General features: G+C 38.7%; 1 protein-coding gene across 1 annotated transcript; it reads left to right on the top strand.

The window, feature by feature from the left end:
- Positions 1-1,044: 1,044 nt before the first annotated feature.
- Positions 1,045-16,063, top strand: LOC107283424. Its single transcript, XM_015811323.1, has 5 exons — positions 1,045-1,167; positions 10,726-11,124; positions 13,761-14,054; positions 14,420-14,586; positions 15,182-16,063. The coding sequence occupies exons 1-5, from the start codon at positions 1,089-1,091 to the stop codon at positions 15,224-15,226; spliced, it is 984 nt and encodes a 327-aa protein (XP_015666809.1). The 5' UTR covers positions 1,045-1,088; the 3' UTR covers positions 15,227-16,063.
- Positions 16,064-18,613: the final 2,550 nt, after the last annotated feature.

Here is an 18,613-nt window from a genome sequence, read left to right as displayed (position 1 = left end):
TGTTGGATTCACAAAGCACACCAAACACATAATTAATGTGTGAACACACATTAGCTGCTATCACACAACGTGCTTCTGATTTATGTAAACACAATTTACCCAATTGTCTACCTTCACATATCAATATTATAGCTGCCAAGGTATATTTGTTTTGCATTTAAGTGCCAGGGAAATGCCCCAAACCGGGACACGTTTGAGTTTTCCTGCCTGGTGACGACGGATCCGTGTAGCTTTTTTTTTTTTGGAAATGTTTTGCCTTTTCTTTTTTCCAGGATTTTTCACGATTCACCCTAGCGGGAATATCTGCCTCCCAAGTCCTAATCAGATACATGTAGCTTACCTTTCCAACATCAGCCAGGATGAGCTAAGTGCTGCCACCTAGTTGGGTAAACCTATTAGATGCTATTTTTAATGAAGCATTATAGGCGTGTCCGCTCAGAAAAGGTAAACATATAATCTGAAACTTTTTTCAGATCTGCGGACAGTACTTCCAGATTCCCCTTCGCGTGTCCTCTCTCCATTCAGGGCAATCAGACGGTTCAGCCAGCACGGATGAATGTTAAACAGATTCCCAAAACTCCTTCCGTCACCAATCGCGGAGAGGATGGTCTGCTTTGAACCCCCCCGGCGCCGACGGTGAAGGGGCGGAGCTGTTCTCGCAGCGCCGGTCGGTCTGTTTCCAGACTCCGTCAGTGGGACAGAGCGTTGCGCTACCGACCAGGCAAACCCTTCGTATCGGCTCCTCTTGTTGAACTTCTAGATTAGAAAAACTCTGGCCAGTTGCGGAGAAAGCCCCGGCTTCTGAGTTTCAGCTGGAAGAGGGGGCGGCCCCGACAGTTTTTGCAAGGGGCGCGAGAGTCCTGTGAATGATGCGGGAGGACTGAAGAAACTCGGGCATTTTTTGCAAGAGTTGGGGAGAGAAAAAGAGGCCGCAACACGTCCCGACTAGTCCCGTCCTTGTGTTTGTGAATGAACCACGTGGCAGTGACTCACTCTCCACGACCAGATCTTTACAGACGCTGCCGGGGGCGCCGGTTCTCTTTTTTCTCTCTCTTGCCCTGACCGATCGCCGCTAGGGCCGGCCCACCATGGTGGGAATTCGTCGCTCCCTCTCCAACCTCGCGACCGTTTGTTGCTTCCTCGCTGGAAGCCTCCTGTCTCTGCCAGGTACGTGCACCACTCGCTCCATCCCTCCTGAGAGGTCGGGTCTCGGGTGCAAGCAGGCGCGGTTGGAAGTATCCCAAACTTTTGAGGAACCTCAGAAGCCATTGCAAAACCAAAAGTCCCTGGCAGCCCTCCCCCTGGCGAGTCTGCCCGTCTTCTTTGGGTTGGACGCGCCAAATTTTCTGCCATCTAAGAAGGCGGTGCTCTCCTGCCTGCGTTAAGCCTTTCTCTTTACTTCGCTTTCAGCCTAAATTTCCTAGAGATTCAGACTTTCCTTAGTTCACTGGGTGATGGGCTATGGGGTGCCTTTCCTTAGGACTGGCACTCAGTTCTTCTCCCCGGACGTGAAGCTCCAAGGTTTAATGCAGGCCCTCACTATCCGTTGGGCTTGTTGTTTACCGAATGAGTGGTGCTAGAGCTGCCACGTCCACCACCAGGGCATTTGGGAACTCAAATAAGGCTTGATCACAACAGTAGTTTGGAAAATACACCCAGAAATGCTCTTACCTTTTATTTGTATTTTTTACAAGTAGACTGCCAGCATTCAGAACAGTTTGGGTCAGAGCTCTGGTTCAAAACCTGGCTTTCTCTTTTTCACTCAGGTTATACGTTTATCTACATTGCTTAGCAGCAATTCATGGCTTTTCCTTGCTTGCTAGATTTTTTTTTCATTTCTGTTACCTAAGAAGTCACAATTTTCTTTCTTTGGTGCATTTGCTGCAGAGTTAGAATATTTTCTTCAAAGCATTTACTGATTGCAGATTTAAGATTTGGGGGTTCTGGATGTGGAAAATAAAAATCTTGTTTTTGCATCGGACCAAGTTTAACAAATACTTGGAAAATGAATGTGGCCTAGAATAACAAGAAAAAGCAAAGGTTTAGAAGAACAGGAACTGTCTGCGCTCTTAAAATAAGCTAGCTGACAGTGTAACCATAAGAGTCCCAAAGGTGCTCTTTCAGGAGGCAACTGGACTTCCTTGTTTTTCTTTGAAGACATTTCGCTTCTCATCCTAGAAACTTTTTCAGTTCTGACTGGATGGTGGGGAATGGAAGGATTTTTATTTCTTGCAGACAGCTGATCATTTGCATTCTTTTAGAGAGTCATTGAGGTTTGTCTGTGTCTTCAGGGTCACCTGAGTAGTGCAGATGTGTGTGGGGCCTTCTTGGCTGCAGGATGTTTTCTGCTCAGTGTCCCTTCGCTGTTGAAGACAGGCTCAGGCTGTCCAGGATGAGTCTGTGTTCTCTGCATCTCAAACTGAAGTGCAAATGGTTCCTGTAGTAGTCTGCAATGTTTTCTGGAAATCCGTTCATATTCCCTCAAAAACAAGAAATTCCAGTCGACTGAGAATCTCCATAAACATTAACCATAAGAGCTTGCACATAATAATGAAACTAACTGCTTATGCCTATGCAGATGGGTTCAAGAGAACAGGACCTGTAGGCTAGGCAAAAGTGCACGCACACACTGCTAATAGGGAAACTAACTTAGAAAGGGCAAAAGCAAATGGGGAACACCGGTAGGACACCAGTAGGGGATTCACATGGGGGAATTAGGCATTTCGGATAGGGTGTAAATTTGTGGCCTTGTCACATGGGGTGGCAAGGGAGGGACTTGTGCTTTGGGCTTAGGGAATAAAATGGTGCTGAAATCTATCTTTGGGTGGGCCTGCTTTGCTAGCCACCTGTTCTTGCAAAAATGTATTTTTCAATAAGCTGCTTGCTGCTTCACTTAGTGACTCTGTCAAATTTCTGACCGGTGAATGTTTCTCACAAGGTCATCTTAATGAGATGGGATATGGGAAGGTGAGACTTCTTCTGCCCAAATAGGCGTGTTTATACAATGTACCTAACTGGGTCAGTTATAGATCCAGTAGCTGTACTTGCCAGTTACATACCTAGCCTCTGAACTCAAAACTTTGATTTTGTGCATATGTATGTGTAGTAGCGTGTTAGGCAAATTCAATCTGTTTGATTGGTTTATAAGTCTATGTTTAAGGAGAACCCAGTAAACAAGTTAAGCATTTGTGAATTCAGGCATGCCTGTTCCAAGGGCTCTTTCTCTTGGGGTCCAAAGTAACAATCACTGTAGAACTTCTTTAAATCCAAGCTTCCTAGCACTGATTTGAAAAACAAAAGGACTACATGAATGAAGACAAGTGAATTGTTCCCTTTCTTATCTACTTATAATTCTACGGCTCCAGGCACTGTTGGTTCTAAAGCAATTTTTTAAATCACACTTTCAGGCTATTTAGAACAGGGGACGTCGACCTTGGCAACTTTAAGACTTGTGGACTTTAACTCCCAGAAGTCCAGTTGAAGTCCACAAGTCTTAAAGTTGCCAAGGTTGATGACCCCTAATTTAGAAGACCATAGCATTTTGATAATGGTATTTATATATCCTATATATTAACCAGTTAACAAAGTAACATATTTATTTAATACCTGAGTCCATAAAATGAGAGAAATCTACAGAAGATAAGAGATTTTTAGAACACTTAAAATAATTTTAGAGCGGGGCTGGCTGCATCCAAAAACACAGTGCTGTACAGTTCTTCATACATACTTTGACAGTGTCAATTAAATCAGCTACTCTATCCAGATAGATATATAGAGGATGTTTTTAAAAATGTAAGTTCAGTGTCATTGATTTATTTACTCAGATTTGCATGCCACTTCTGTTCTTTAATTTAATTCCAGTATGTTTTATAAGGCTTAGAACTTTATGCAAGTTTTCAAGGTCTCATTTCACAAATGTCAGACTGACATGTTATGGTCTTGTAAGGATACAAACATTATACCTCAAACTATATTCAAATAGATGAGTGCATTTATGAGAGTTACTTAACTGATATTTTTATTCACTCTTGTCAATAGATTACTGTAGAGATACTTTGTGTGACTTTATTATTTTGGTTGATTTATATAAATAATTTATAAGCTGAGATTTTAAATTTGTATGGAACAGTATTTCCTTTTATGTTCACTACTTATAATGAGGTAAAGGATTAATAACAATTACCAATTTGAACATTATTAGCTAATATAGATACAAAAATTAATGAAAAGACCATTTTTGTTTGCAATGATGTATCTTCATCATAAATATTTGTTGATAAAGGTTAAAATGACATATGACTACACTTAACGCTATCTTGCCAGATTCTTTTTTTAAGAATGACAGGGTATAAATCAGAGATGTACAATTTCTATCAACTCTATGATTATGCAGAATGTCAAAAACTATATTCCCAAAGTTTAATTTTCTCCATAAATTTCAAACAAAACACAAAATATCTCTCTCCCCCCTCTCCCCTCCCTCCTTCTCTCTCTCTCTCTCTCCCTCCCTCCCTCCCTCCCTCTCTCTCATCATGGATTAAGCATTTTGATTTTTCTTTGGATTAGGGGAAAAGAGAAAAAAGTGAAAAGGCAATAGCACCATAAATATATGCAGGTAATTTCCCTTGAAAACACACTCATGCAAAACCTGATGTTTTTAGTTAAATTTCAAGTGATACATCTTTCTATTTAATCCCCACTGTAGTTTTAAAAATGTAAACATGTTTAGATGTTAATGTTCCTTTTGCTGGTTGTAGAGTGCATTAAAAGAGAACAATTATATTTACAGTTGAAAAAGAAAATATTGACTAAGGGCAGGTGCTGTACATTTCCTGTCAGTATAAAGATTCTGTGGAAATTTTGCAGTATCTGTTAGCAATTTCATATTTATAGCACTTTCAGGTTTTAATTGCAGTAACCTTTATAACAGTCATGTAAGAAAGTCAAATGTGTTTATCTTCACATTGCATATATAAGATTTCAAATTCATTTGACTATGAAATGTGAACTTCCCAATTTACATTTGGGAAGGAGAAGATGGAGCATTTTATCCTGTCATCATAAGGATTCTTCAGATAGATATCTCATCTTCCTAAAAATATTATAATCAAAAACTGGATATTAAAAGTTACATTGATGTCAAATTAAGGTTTAGTTTATTGTCATATTTTCTTCCAAAGCTTTATAAAGAATGCTAATAAGTGAATCAGTAAAGAGCTTTTATCATCTGGAAATGTTTAGGAAACTTTTTCTGAAGACAAAAAATGATGTATTTAGCTGAAAGAAAGATTTCTTCAGATGATTTATTTTTTAAATGAAACGGTTATCCTCAATTACCTGAGAATATGAAAAAAATGGAAAATTAGTTTTTTTTTTTTAAAAAAAAATCTAATCTTTGTTTAGGTGCAAGTATAAATTTAGGATTATCTTTCTTTGTAAATACTTGTTGGTATTTTTTTTTAGATTGTTTATTGTGAATATCATTGGCTTCTAACATAAAATGAGGTTGGAGTGGAAAAAAAGATCAGTATAAAACATTTGTGGACTGCAATCTTCCTCCTTTTTCTTCACCTCTTCTCCCACAATTTATTAAGTTGTAGTCACTGTTACAGATTAATCAGTTATCAGATTGTTCAACTGATAACTCAACTGATAACTTTCCCTCTTTTGCTAATTATGCTAGAAGAAAGTCTATGCTTATTAAAAATTTGCCAAGCTCACTACTGTTTATAAAATGATTCCTTTGAAGTAAAAAACAAGAACTGGTCCAAATAAGCACTGGTTTCTTTTTTAAGAAAGAATTCCCAGCACTGCTCAGTTGTTGAAGTTATAAATATACTGGAAGCAGTGTGTAACACATAGTCATTGTGGATTTGCCAAATTTGAAAATTGAATGGGATGTGTTCAGTTCAAGAGGTCTTGTGCAAAGAATACAATATACACAGAAACAGATTTGTTGAATACAATCTGTGTACTATTGATTATGGAAGAGAATCCTTAACTGAGTGTCCTGTTGAAATAGCTTATTCTATTTATAAAGCTTTTAGACAAATATTGATATATTTCTTTCACTTGCTGTTAACCATTTTTAGAATATTTTGTGCTCAGGTAATATGTTTATTCTTGGGCTTCTACTTTTGGCTTGCAATTAATGTTTTGTATTTGTGCACTCTATATTAGTATAAGCACTGGGATGAATGAAAGAGTGTCTTGAAACAGTTTGGCAAGCAAACATAACTTTTTCCCCTTAAAGTTCTTACAACACATTACTCTTTGAATTAAATGCTCTGGGCAAATGTAACATATACAGGCAAATATCAATTTTATCTGGTCACAATGGGTTCATCATATACATCAGCCTTTCTCAGCTTCATCCCCATAAGGACTGCAGTTCTCAACATTCCCAGTCAACTTGGGAACTGGAGACCCAATACAACTGGAGAATACCAGGTTCGGGAAGGTAGTATATGCAGTTTTGAACTCTTTTGAAGAAGGGTGCCATACGAATATTGTATGAGAGTTACTTTATTACTGAGCAAAAACTGAGCTGAGAGATAAAGACAATCTCTCCTCTAAGTGTCTCTATTTCTTCTAAGGCAGTGGTTCTCAACCTGTGGGTCGGGACCCCATTTGGGGTCGATCGACCATTTCACGGGGGTCGCCAAGCAAGGCTGTCCGCCATTTTTTTTGTCTGCCATTTTTTTTGTCCGCCATTTTTTCTCCCCTTTTCCGGCGGGTGCCTTACCTCCCTTGGGCTGGGCCAGCTGGTGGTCGGCCTGCTCCGTCTCTGCCGCTTGGCAGCTATGCCTCGGCCGGCGCAGGGGGTGGAACCATGCATGCGTGGCGCTCCCGGGCAGGGAAAGTCCTCGACTTACGACCGGTTGGGTAGTCCTCGACTTACGACCGGTTTAGTCTTCGACTTACGACCGGTTTAGTCCTCGACTTACGACTGGTTGGGGTCGCGGCATTAAAAAGGTTGAGAACCACTGTTCTAAGGAATTACTAGCCAGATTGTACATCAGATTAACATGTACAGTAACCTAAATCAACAGTGGTTGATTTAGGTTGATGTATGTATTAATGAAAACAGTGTAGCATTCATTGTACCAATCCATAGCCATACAATGCATAATGTTGTTCCTACGAAGAGTACACACATTTTAAAAGATTATGTCTGTTTAAAGCATAGGCAGGCAAGTGGTATAAATTATAAGGTAGCACTGCAATTATGAAGCAAGAGGCCCTGGTGCAGCTTTACATTGCTTTTTATTTTTCTTAAATTTGGTTAGAATATGCACATTACCACAGCTATGCTCTATATGGGTATATGTTTAAAAATAAAGATTATGTAGTCATTCACAACAGCACTGTTATGCATTGTGTAGGAAAGTAGCTTTTCAGCTTAAATCATCACCACACCAAGATTTCTTACCTGCATTTTTTTTTTTTCTCTCTCTCAGGTCAGAGGGAGAAAAGGCAAATGCTGATAACTTAGTTCTACCAGTTAAAACTATTTTTACCAATAAAAGTTATAATGTCAATGGACTGGAAAATACAATTCATGTTCAAGGAAAATGCAAGCACTGTTTGGTGGGAAATGAAATATTGGGGAGAAATCACAGCAGAAGAAAAGATTGAGAAGTAAAACGTGCCATGTAAGCGGGCTACATGTTAATATGGGGAGGGGATGCAAGTGTAAATTGGCACAAGTATATTAGTCAAATCTTAATATAAAATTTCTGTCTCAGACCTATCATCTGCTATATGCTGTACCTACGATGACATTAAACTAGTAGACTGTATTATACACATTTATTTTTTATTTAATTAGTTTAGAAAACATTAGATCCTACCTGTCTTCCAAACGCCTCAAATAGTATATGTAGTTCTTCTTCTACCTGTCTTGTCTCAGACTTGTGCAATAGATTAGGATGGTCAAGTACTGCCTTTGATTGGATTTATACACTAGGCGCTAAGTCAGAAATGACTGTGTAGGAGGATGGTAGCATCTTTTCAGATCTACAAATGCCACCAGATTCCTGATTTTTTAACTTCATAATGACTAGATCACCCATTATATTAGGGCCAAATCAAACAAACCATATTATCACTTACCAGGATATATGAACTCAGTTACTGATTGGCCACTTGTAGTGGCCAAAAAAAGGTCTGGTTGTACATTTCATCAGATGTTGCTGTTCATGAAATCTTATGCATTTAAATTAAATTAAACCCAGTTACTGATTGGTCAAATGATTCTAGAGAGAATATAAAGAACCTGAAATATACAAAGTAGGTATTAAATATATTTAATGCAGCTATGTTTAACAAATTGATTAAAAATCTGGAAATAAATATAATGCTTTCATATCCTGTGATTCAAGTCACTATTCCACAGAATAGTACATGGCAGAACATTACTTTTAAGTAGGGATAGCAACCAATAGATTAAATTTCCACATGCTGGCAACTTTCAGTGCTCTAGACTAGAGAACAGTTGTGCTAGTTTATTGTAGAAAACAATCTCATGTGATGCTTTAAGGCAGGGGTTCTCAAACCTAGCCACTTTAAGACTTGTGGACTTCAACTCCCAGAATTCCCTAGCCAGCCATGCTGGGAATTCTGGGAGTTGTAGTCCACAAGTCTTAAAGTGGCCAAGTTTGAGGACCCCTGCTTTAAGGACTTAGAAATTGGGCTTTAGAATACTATAGAAGTATATAGGTAGTCCTCAATTTACAGCAGTTCATTTAGTGATCATTCAAAGTTATAACAGCACTGAAAAAGTGACTTATGACCATTGCAGCATTCCCATGGCCATGTGATCAAAATCCACACACTTGGCAACTGATTCATATTTAAGACAGTTGCAGTGTCCCGGGGTTTTGTGACTTTCTTACAAGCAAAGTCAACGCTTAACAACTGTGACAAGAAAGGTCATAAAATGGGGCAAAATTCACTTAACAAATGTTTCTCTTAGCAACAGGAATTTTGGGCTCAATTGTGGTTGTAAGTTGAGGATTACCTGTACTGTGGGCACAATTTTTAGGGAAAAGTGGTTTATTCAGATATTTTTGTCTAATTTCTTAACTACTTTTATCCACTACCTCTTCTTTGCATAGAAAAGAAAACTAATTTTGAGGTTTTTCCTACAAAAAGTACCTCAAGTAGTACAATATTACATTTTAATTTAATTAATACTAAATGGGCGCTAGGTTGTTTTTTCTATAATGAAATAAATATTAGAAGTACAAATACTTTAAATAAATATTACCTATGGTAGTTTGGGATTTGACATGGAGGTTTGTTTTTTGTTGTTTTTTTTTTACTGTTAGTTAAGTTCCTTTTGACTTTCAGATGTCTTTTGACTTTCAGATGTCCTCTCTAGAAGCATTGTAAATGAGAAAGAAAACATTGAACACAGGAATAAGAACTTTTTCAGGATGTAAATGTAGGAATTGTAAGAAACAAGTTTACTGTGTTTGGTCTCCAGGATGCTGCTGCTGTGAATGGTTCATTACTACTATTAATCTATCTTAGAGGTCCCTAACCTTTTGGGCACCAGAAACCGGTTCCATGGGGAGAGGTTTTTCTGCGGACCAGTGGTTTTGTGTGCTGCCTGCATCCTGCGGATGGGGCTTTCCTTGTTTGTGCGGACCAGTTGCTGGCGTGCCGCAACCCAGTACTAGTCCACAGCCCGGGGGTTGGGGACCCCTGATCTATCTAATACTTATTAGTTTCATTTTGCATCAAGAGAGGACCTTTTTTGTAAAGTTGGTGCTTTGGAACATGTTACATAAGATTGCTGTGTCCCAGTTTTCATGTTTAGGATCACAATATTGTTCAAATCCCGTTTGTCAATCTAGAAGAGTTAAGGTGGGTAAAGAGCAATACAAAATACTATTTTCAAGCCAGAGAGAAAATCTGAATGAATATTTAATCTAAAATCCTCCATGTTCTAATTGGAATGAAATAGGCACACCCAGGTTTTGCATGTGTATTGTTTTCTGTCTGCCTAATAAAAAAAATTGGCATTCCCTAATGCTCTCATCTAAGAACTAATCAAGTCCAGTCCTGTTTAGTTTCTAAGCCCAGGCAAAGTGACCTGGTGCCAACTACCACTTGTATTAATACAGTTGCATGTAATTCCCTTTTTCCACTCTCAAATCAGAGTCTAGTTTATGAAATCTGGATCTGATGGTCCAAAAGTCTGAAAGTGGTGTCCACCCTTCCCCCCAAGCAACATTTTTCACAACAAAGGTCTCTTTTATTTTCAATTTTTCTAAGGAAATCAGAACAGTCCAAAACATAGTTAAATCTGCAAAAATGCAAGCATAGCTCAGGGAAAATATATTGGATTCATGATGTGGTAATTCTGGTGATACCGCCTGAATTCTATCCATGGAATTGACAGTGGTGACCATGTATACACTGTAATTGTATTACAGTACACAATTTCTTCCAATTACTTCCATTTATTAAGCCTTCTCTATGAGAGGAAGGAAATGTTCATTTGGTAAAAAATATGTCAGCTTCAGTATCTTCTGAAAAGAGTTCAGTTAGAAAAAAACTTACTCCCCAATATGCTGTCCTTTCACAGCAATTGTTTTGGATATGAATCTACTTCTTCTCCTTTCTACTTATTTCTCCAGCTGATCTTCTAGGGAAGGACATATGTTGTAAGGATGCTGCCAAATTTTATTTTCCTGTTTGTTTTCCCTATACCAGGAGATGGGAAGAATGGGTCATCCGCTTCATCCAGCACAGTTTCTCAGTTCACGCTTCCTCACACTGAGGCTAGAAGCTTCCAAGCCACAGCCACCAGTAGGGATGACATTATCACAAGCACCCCACAAATCAGTGTCAGCAGCATTGGTCAGATGGATTATCTGACCACTACTACACCTGGCTATTTGAATACCACAACAGGGATACAGACTCAGACTGAAAATAATGCCTCCAATAGTAGCACTGATCCTTCTTTATTTCTTACTCCAACTACAAACTTACTGGAAACCAATACGTTTGGCCTGGATGATGATAGAAGATACAACAGTACCATATCCTTGCTTACTTCCAGCAGTAAGATCCCGACTACAGAAATTTTGCAATCAAAGGAGACACAAGGTAAGACTGGGCAATTATCAATAATTTATAATGGCAGGTAGTTTAAATAAATATGGCCAGGATGACTCATTCTCCTTCGTAGCCACAGCCTGTAAAAACATCATATTAGATTACATTAGATATTTACATTAGATGTATTTCCCAAAAATGGAAAAAAGAAAGAGTACACCATCTGAGCTAAAAAAACAACTAAGTTTGCAGAGTTACGGTTAAATATTTCGGTTGCCTCAGCATTCTAAAAAATATGTTACTGATAGAACGGAAAATTTGTAGCTCAAGGTTGAACTGTAGGGTCCTTGGTGCTTTCTGAGCTTGGTTATTTTCTTGCAGATATTTCATTATCAAACTAGGTAATATCATCAGTTCTAGTAGAGAATGAGATTTACTCTCATTTTATATACCAGTGGCTTGCCCTGTCAGTGTTGGTAGGAGTGCTCTTGATGGTTCCTTGATTAGGCTGTTGTTTACTGTTAGCTTGCTTGGCAATTTCTTGATTGAGGTATTGTTTGCTTCTTGATTGTTAGTCTAATGTTAACCTTAATGTTAATCTCTGCTTATCTGAGTGTTGATTGCTCTTGAGAAAGCTTTCTGGTCTTTTTGTTTCCTTTTTGGCTTTGTAATTGTCTATTTTGAATGATATAGTTAGTAGATGTTGCTTATGCCTAATGTGCCTGTTGATGGCTGATTTGTTTGAGTCCCAGGCTTCCAGGAAATCTCTAGCGTTTTTGGACTCAACTTTGTCTAGGATACTCACAGTTTCCCAGTTGAAACTCTGGTTAGGTTTGCCCATGCATTATAAAATTAAGGAACTTTCATCATGTCTTCTGATTGCTAGTTGGTGTTCATGGATGATCTGCCTTTTTGTCTATGTAATCCTTACATTGTATGCTATAAGTTGACTCTTTTTTCTTCCTGGGTTGCTGGGTCTTGTGGTTTACTTAGGATGTTTGGAGGGCTTTGGTTGGTTTGGGTGTTACAGCTATATCATGTGATTGTAGTAGTCTATTGGTGGTTTCTGAGACGTTTCTGATGTATGGCAGTGTTATTCTTTTCACAACATGTATTGGTTGTGCTACATTGGATTGAGTGGTCAGGCACTTTTCAGTGACATTGTGTGGAAATCCATTTTGTTGTAAGATGTTGTATAGATGATCTGTTTCTTTTTTCTGATGTTCAGGGTTGCTGCAGTGTGTTTGTGCTCATCTAAAAAATGTTCATACACAGTTTCTCTTGTGGGAAGCTCGGTTGTTATTTTGCTACTGGAGCACTTGGTTAGTGTGGATGGTTTTACAATAGACTTGTTTCTAATTTGCCATCACTGCCGCTACTGATGAGAATATTCAGGAAGGATAGTGTGTTGTTGTTTTCCTCTTCTCTAGTGAATTTTATTCCTTTCAAGTTTTGTTAATGGTTTCATGTGAATTCTCTACTTCAGTGGTGGCGAACCTATGGCACGGGTGCCAGAGGCGGCACTCGGAGCCCTCTCTGTGGGCACACGTGCCGTTGCCCCAGTCTTGCCTCCCCCCACGACCCCCTCCTCTTTAGCAGCCCCCCTGAAGGAGACTCGCCCTTGAGCGTGGCTCACACGGAGCAGCGCAGCCAAAGACATGGCAGCCAGGCAGCGTAGACAAGACTCTGCCCTCACACCCCATCATGCAGTTGATGCTGCAGGGCGCGGGCAGAGGGTGTGGCTGCCATAGCGCTGCTGGGCTGCCTGGGTGATCTGCAGCGGGCCCTGGAGGCGGTGAGTGGTCCTGTGGGCAGGCATGGGGGGGCGGGGCAGGGGGTGGCATGGGGGCAGGCCTGGTTTTTGGGCACTCGGTCTCTAAAAGGTTCACCATCACTGCTCTACTTGATCTTTTTTTATTATGATAGGGGTGTCATCTACATACCAGATCCATATTTGGGTTGTATATATGGGAATGCTATTGATTCTAGGCATTGCACTATAGTCTCTCTATTATTATTCCTGAAAGTGGTGATCTCATGTATGTGCCTTTGATTTGTTTATATATTTGTCTGTTGAACTAAAAGTACAGGTAATCTTCAACTTATGACCATAATTGAGCCCAAAATTTCTGTTGCTAAGTGAGACATTTGTTAAGTGAGTTTGCCCCATTTTACGATCTTTCTTGTCACAGTTGTTAAGTGAATCACTGCAGTTATTAAGTTTGTAACATGGTTGTTAACTGAATCGGGTTTCCCCACTGACTTTGCTTGCCAAAATGTTGCAAAAGACAATCATATGACTCTTAGGACACTGCAACTGTCATAAATATGTGTCAGTTGCCAAGCATCTGAATTTTGATTATATGACCACGGGGATGCCTCAACAGTCTTAAGTGTGAAAAATGGTCATAAATCATTTTTTTCAGTGCTATTGTAACTTTGAATGGTCATAAATGAATTGTTATGAGGACTATCTGTATGTGGTTAGGCAGAGATTGATAAGATTCATGATTCGGGGTATTTCAGTCTTGGTGTATTCGTTTAGGCTGGTTGTGTGCTGTGTAGTAAGGCTGTCATGGATTCTTTGGCAAATTCTGTGCCTCTGGATATAAAAGTGCTGTGACATCAAATTCTTCCTCACTCAAGGAAGAATTCACCCTTACTGAGAGTTAAATGTTTCTCCGCAGGAACATCAACTGCTTCCCAGCCAAAATCTTCTACATTCATTACCACGGGGCTGGCAACAAATACCACGCCAGTCATGGACCCTAAGGCTTTCACAGAAGAGAACACTGTTGCCTCCACATCATCTCCAAGGACTACTATTGGTGAACAAGTGATCACATCCAATACTTCTCGATCAGTAACATTTGAGGTTGCCTCCTCTACTTTCTTACCTCACAAAATCATATCAGCAGAGACAGAGGAACCAGCTAAACATGAACACAAGACAACTGTATTTGATGTGGGAAACAATCAAGGTACACATTTAGCAATTTTGTCTCATCTAGAGAATAAATGATTTAGAATGGGTTGGTGAGAACTGATAAATAGTTAAACTCAGTCTTGGATAAAACTATGGAAGAACTATATAGCACAGTGACAAATCATATGCTCTGTAAGATATTCAGTCTCTGACATCTCCAAATTAGGTTGGGAATTAATTTTGGGGAAAACATGTTGAGAGAGGCAATGCACGTTTGTATAAATAATACTAAAGACAATGGTGGATTTGAGTTATGCAGCTCAATGTATTCCTTTGATTATTAAAATATGTAGCTATGTGAATGCACCTTCATAGCTTTAAAAGATGAACTACATTTTACTGCCTTCTTCTTGCTTTCAGATCTGCCCAGTATACCAGTAGCCAGTCCAATAGGAAAGGATCCCCTAGTAATTGCTGTCGTTGTAATTTTTGTTGTGACAGTAGGAATTCTGGCTCTCCTGGGTTTCTTGAGGTATCGACAACATAACAGTAGACTACGGTTTAGACGTCTCCAGGACTTGCCTATGGTGAGCATCTGTGTAATCAGTTGGGCTTTTAGCCATTTTGTTATTTTTCCTCTAGTTCTAGGATTTTGAAGGGGAGGAACAAATGTCACAATACAAATGTGTACATAGAAAGGTGAATGTTGATAACAGATCCTTAGGAGCATTCAGATATAATTAGTGAAGGATTATGTATGAGAGTAGCAAACATATTTAGTGAATATTATTATATCCATGGAGTTAGGAAAGAAAAGGAATTGCTATGCCTGTAGCTATACTTTTTCCAGATTAATGGAATAGCCTTATTTGAATAGTCTAAAAGTTGGTACCATGGCAGCTATCTAAATCAGTTCCCCATTTCAAGCTTAATGAACTGTCTAATATACTTTCTCATCAGGAAGGATGAGAATCTGGTCTGGGACATGGCTTCATTGCCACTGTACCTTAATATTAGTTAACTAATCTGTCTGTTCCAAAGGGTAATTCTTTGAGATGGCAGAGGCTCAGATTCATTAAGTGATGGTTCAGAAGTCACTAAGAATATATATAGTACATAACTTAGATATCTCTCACTAGTGTCTTGGCTAGCACAAAATTAAAGTTTTTCTCTTTCTTACAGGATGACATGATGGAAGACACACCTCTTTCCCTCTACAGCTACTGAACAACAGAAAGACTTTTTTAAAAAAAAAAATAAGCAGAACCTGTTAAAGGCTACAAAGCTTGTAAGGGATTCCAACTGGGGAGCGACTCTACAATTTTGGAGCTGCTGTACTGACATGCAAATAACTATAGAATTGCAAGTCAAATGACTTACTTTTTAAAAATGCTGTCTTTTTTTCTTATTTTTGAAAATCGGCTTAACCAAGACCTTTTCCTCAATATATATGCATTTTCTGTGACTGGATACATGCAATGCTGGAGAAAAATGATTCAACAAGCTTTTCAACTGCAGGCTTCATATCAAAGATAGATATGTTGGATTCTGAGAAAATACACTGTATGGGGTGCTTTTTTCACAAAAAGTAAAAAGTATGAAATATATGGAATATGATGTGTTTCTTGAGAATGGAAATGCAACCAAACTGTGATTGGGAGATCAAGTTGGCTCTCTTATTTTTCTTGAATTACACTTCAAGTTTCTATCAAGATTTAAAACATGTTTCAGAAGTAGTGATCTCATCCTTTTAATCAGGGCCCTCTGAATTATACTAAAAAAATTAGTCCAGCATTCATTTTCATATGGGGCCATGCAAATGTCTCTAGCAAGTTGAGACAAAGTTAAAAAGCAATAATCTTCTATTCCAGTTAATGGTATTCAGTATTTACAGTACACTGCATAGTCTGACTACTATTACTGGAGTACATTTTCCCTCTACTTTACAGTGTTTTTGCAGAGAATAAGAGTAGCTGTAGTTTATACTGTTTTCAGCACTTGATTTAACATCCATTTACCAAGGAAATTGTATTCCTTTATTCAATACTAAGGGATGGCACACGAAATGTTTTCTGTCATTCTTAATATTTTATCTAAGTATTTGTTTAATCCTGCCAGTATTGTTGACAATACTTCGAACAATAAGATTGTGCAATAACGCTAATAGGTGGTGCTGTTTGAAGGCTGTATCTAGCTTTCTGTGCTACTATTTACCAAGCTCAAACAGTCTTGGCTACTTTGAAGGCATGAACATCTGAAATTTGCCTGTTTACACATGCAGCTTTATCAATTCATGTCATTTATCATATTCAACAGTTGTTGTTTTCATGTATATGCTGGGTAAATATACTAAAATAAGCCTTAATGCTGTTTATTTGGTTAGATTGAACAAGATGGGTAAACCCAGCAATCGAGGTTTTTAACTCAAGGTTTATGGCTTGGCATGGTGTGAATCCAGTCACTTGTAGTGTAGTCAAGATACCACATTTGAAAAATGGATGCAGGATGATTTGTGATTTACTCTGGGATTGTGGTAGCTTAAATAGAGAAGCCTGAGAGTGATACTTATTGAGGATCTCTGTACTAGAATTTCTAAGTGTCAAGTGGACCTTTTGCAGGACAAAACAACCATGGAGCCCATTTTTAGCCAGCCTATAACATCAAAGGTCTGCTACTTCATTTCAACATCACATGTTCTTATTTTATTTATTAGATTTGTTATCCTGCCTTTATTACTTTATAAGTAACTCAAGGCAGTGAACACACCTAATACTGCTTCCTCCTATTTTCCACAATTAGGCAGGAAGTCACTAAATAATATAATATTATGACATAAATGTAATAATAGCATTAACTCTCAAATGTTTTTATTAAGCTTAGTTTTCTAAAAACCAACAGCTCTCTTCTGAAAACAAGACCAGTGATTTTATCTAACAGATTTTTTTTGTCCAGCATCATTGCCATGCTTTCTGTGGTCTTCAGCACCAAAAATAAATAAAAGAGCCACCGGCTGCAAAAAGGCTTGCCTATCCCTGTATTAGGCTATTTCTCAGAAGGTCTTTAATGATGATGGGCCTCAAATGTATCAAGGAATTCCTAGGCAAGTCTGCAGAGGATATTCTACAGGTTCTGTTAAGCTCAGCTGCCTCCTTCAGCATTGTAGTTTCCCTGAGGCTAGTACAAAGCGGTACTCAAGGTTTCACTTCACAAGAAGTAGACTCTTTAACAGCATTAGTGGGCAATGTGCCAAGTCCTTATAGATCCCTTTGAAGGTGACAGAAAGCTTTGATAGCTTCTGTGAGTTAATTTTTATTAATTCCAGGCTCAGGCATAATTGTGTTCATTGGCAAGAAACTAGAAATCACTTTCAGTGATTACCTTTGAAGCTAGAAAGGGTGGGACACTAATCAAGATAAAAAGAACTCTATTACTGCCGCCAATCTGTTTATCATTGCAGTATGCATTATGGTATAGCTACCCGGTATCAGATCAGGGCTGCAAAAAGAGATAGCCACTAGATGGCAACAGGACAATACACAATATAAACTCTGCTGCAATTTAGTGATCATTCACATCTTAGCTGTAGTAGCTCTATTGTGCATTTTGTTTATGTACTTATCATAAAGTATCGATACAGACTTGCTTTCTGCAGAGCAGAAAATTCATGGCCTTAAAAATTTATTGAATAAGTTTGCTTAACTTATATTCAAGGATGAAGAAAAACCTACTTAAGTAGATTCTTATTCTGAGCCATCTACAGCACTGAAAATATAATTAGACTTTAAGTAATATCAATATCCAATTATATCTCTCAATTCCAAACTGACCAAATGTTGCTGCTAAGGTCCTGGCTAAGTACCTGGAGGCTGTGTGGGCCTAGATAGGAAGAAAATGACTGACTTAATCCTTCCAAGATTGAGTGGTTATAGATATTAGGGCCCCCTCCACCTTCCATCCAAGGACCTTCCATCCATACTCTTGAATGGGCTAGCATGTCTCCATTTGCAGCGTGTGCAATGGGGGGGGGGGCTTCACATAGCTCAACCTAGTGCACAAGTTGTAACCTTTCAGATAGTCACTCATTTATCCCTGTGTCACCTCAAGGCTCAACTATTGCAATGCGCTCTACATGGGGCTGCCTTTAAAAACCACTCAGAAACATTTGATGCAGAATGTAGCGGCGTGCGTGGGCGATGAACATGTTTTAGTATGTCATATGGTATCTGTGTTCCTCAGCTGCATTGGTTGCCAATCTGCTTCTGACTGCAATTCAAGGTGATTATTACCTGTAATGCCCTACATGACATAGGGCCAGGAACCACCAATTTCTCATATATGGCAGTATATTTGGCACACACTGAGTTTCTTTGATTAGTGTCATTTACAGTATTGGAACCTGAGAAGTGTGCCTCCCCCGTCATGGCAACTGTCCTTTGGCATGCAATCTCTCAGAAATCTATGTGGCTCCCATCCTATTGATGTTCCCTAACGACTTGAAGACTAGTTATTCTCTGCCTAATCCCTTCTCATTGTTCAAAAACTAAACTTCAGAAAAGGTTTCTACCAAAGTCCAATTTATTGATGAATACATGCAAGCTTTATTGCATTAATACA

The sequence above is a fragment of the Protobothrops mucrosquamatus genome, unplaced genomic scaffold (assembly GCF_001527695.2).
Source record: "Protobothrops mucrosquamatus isolate PMUCROS unplaced genomic scaffold, P.Mucros_1.0 scaffold39, whole genome shotgun sequence".
Taxonomy (NCBI): Eukaryota; Metazoa; Chordata; class Lepidosauria; order Squamata; family Viperidae; genus Protobothrops; species Protobothrops mucrosquamatus.
This window is presented reverse-complemented; position numbering and strand designations above follow the sequence as displayed.

What these genes read in the sequence shown, in the direction of transcription:
- LOC107283424 (XM_015811323.1), top strand. Translation starts at nt 1,089, where the DNA reads ATGGTGGGAATTCGTCGCTCCCTCTCCAACCTCGCGACCGTTTGTTGC. An exon ending in AAGCCTCCTGTCTCTGCCAG is followed by an intron (nt 1,168 to 10,725) that starts GTACGTGCACCA and finishes TCCCTATACCAG; the next exon opens with GAGATGGGAAGAATGGGTCA. An exon ending in GTCTCCAGGACTTGCCTATG is followed by an intron (nt 14,587 to 15,181) that starts GTGAGCATCTGT and finishes TCTTTCTTACAG; the next exon opens with GATGACATGATGGAAGACAC.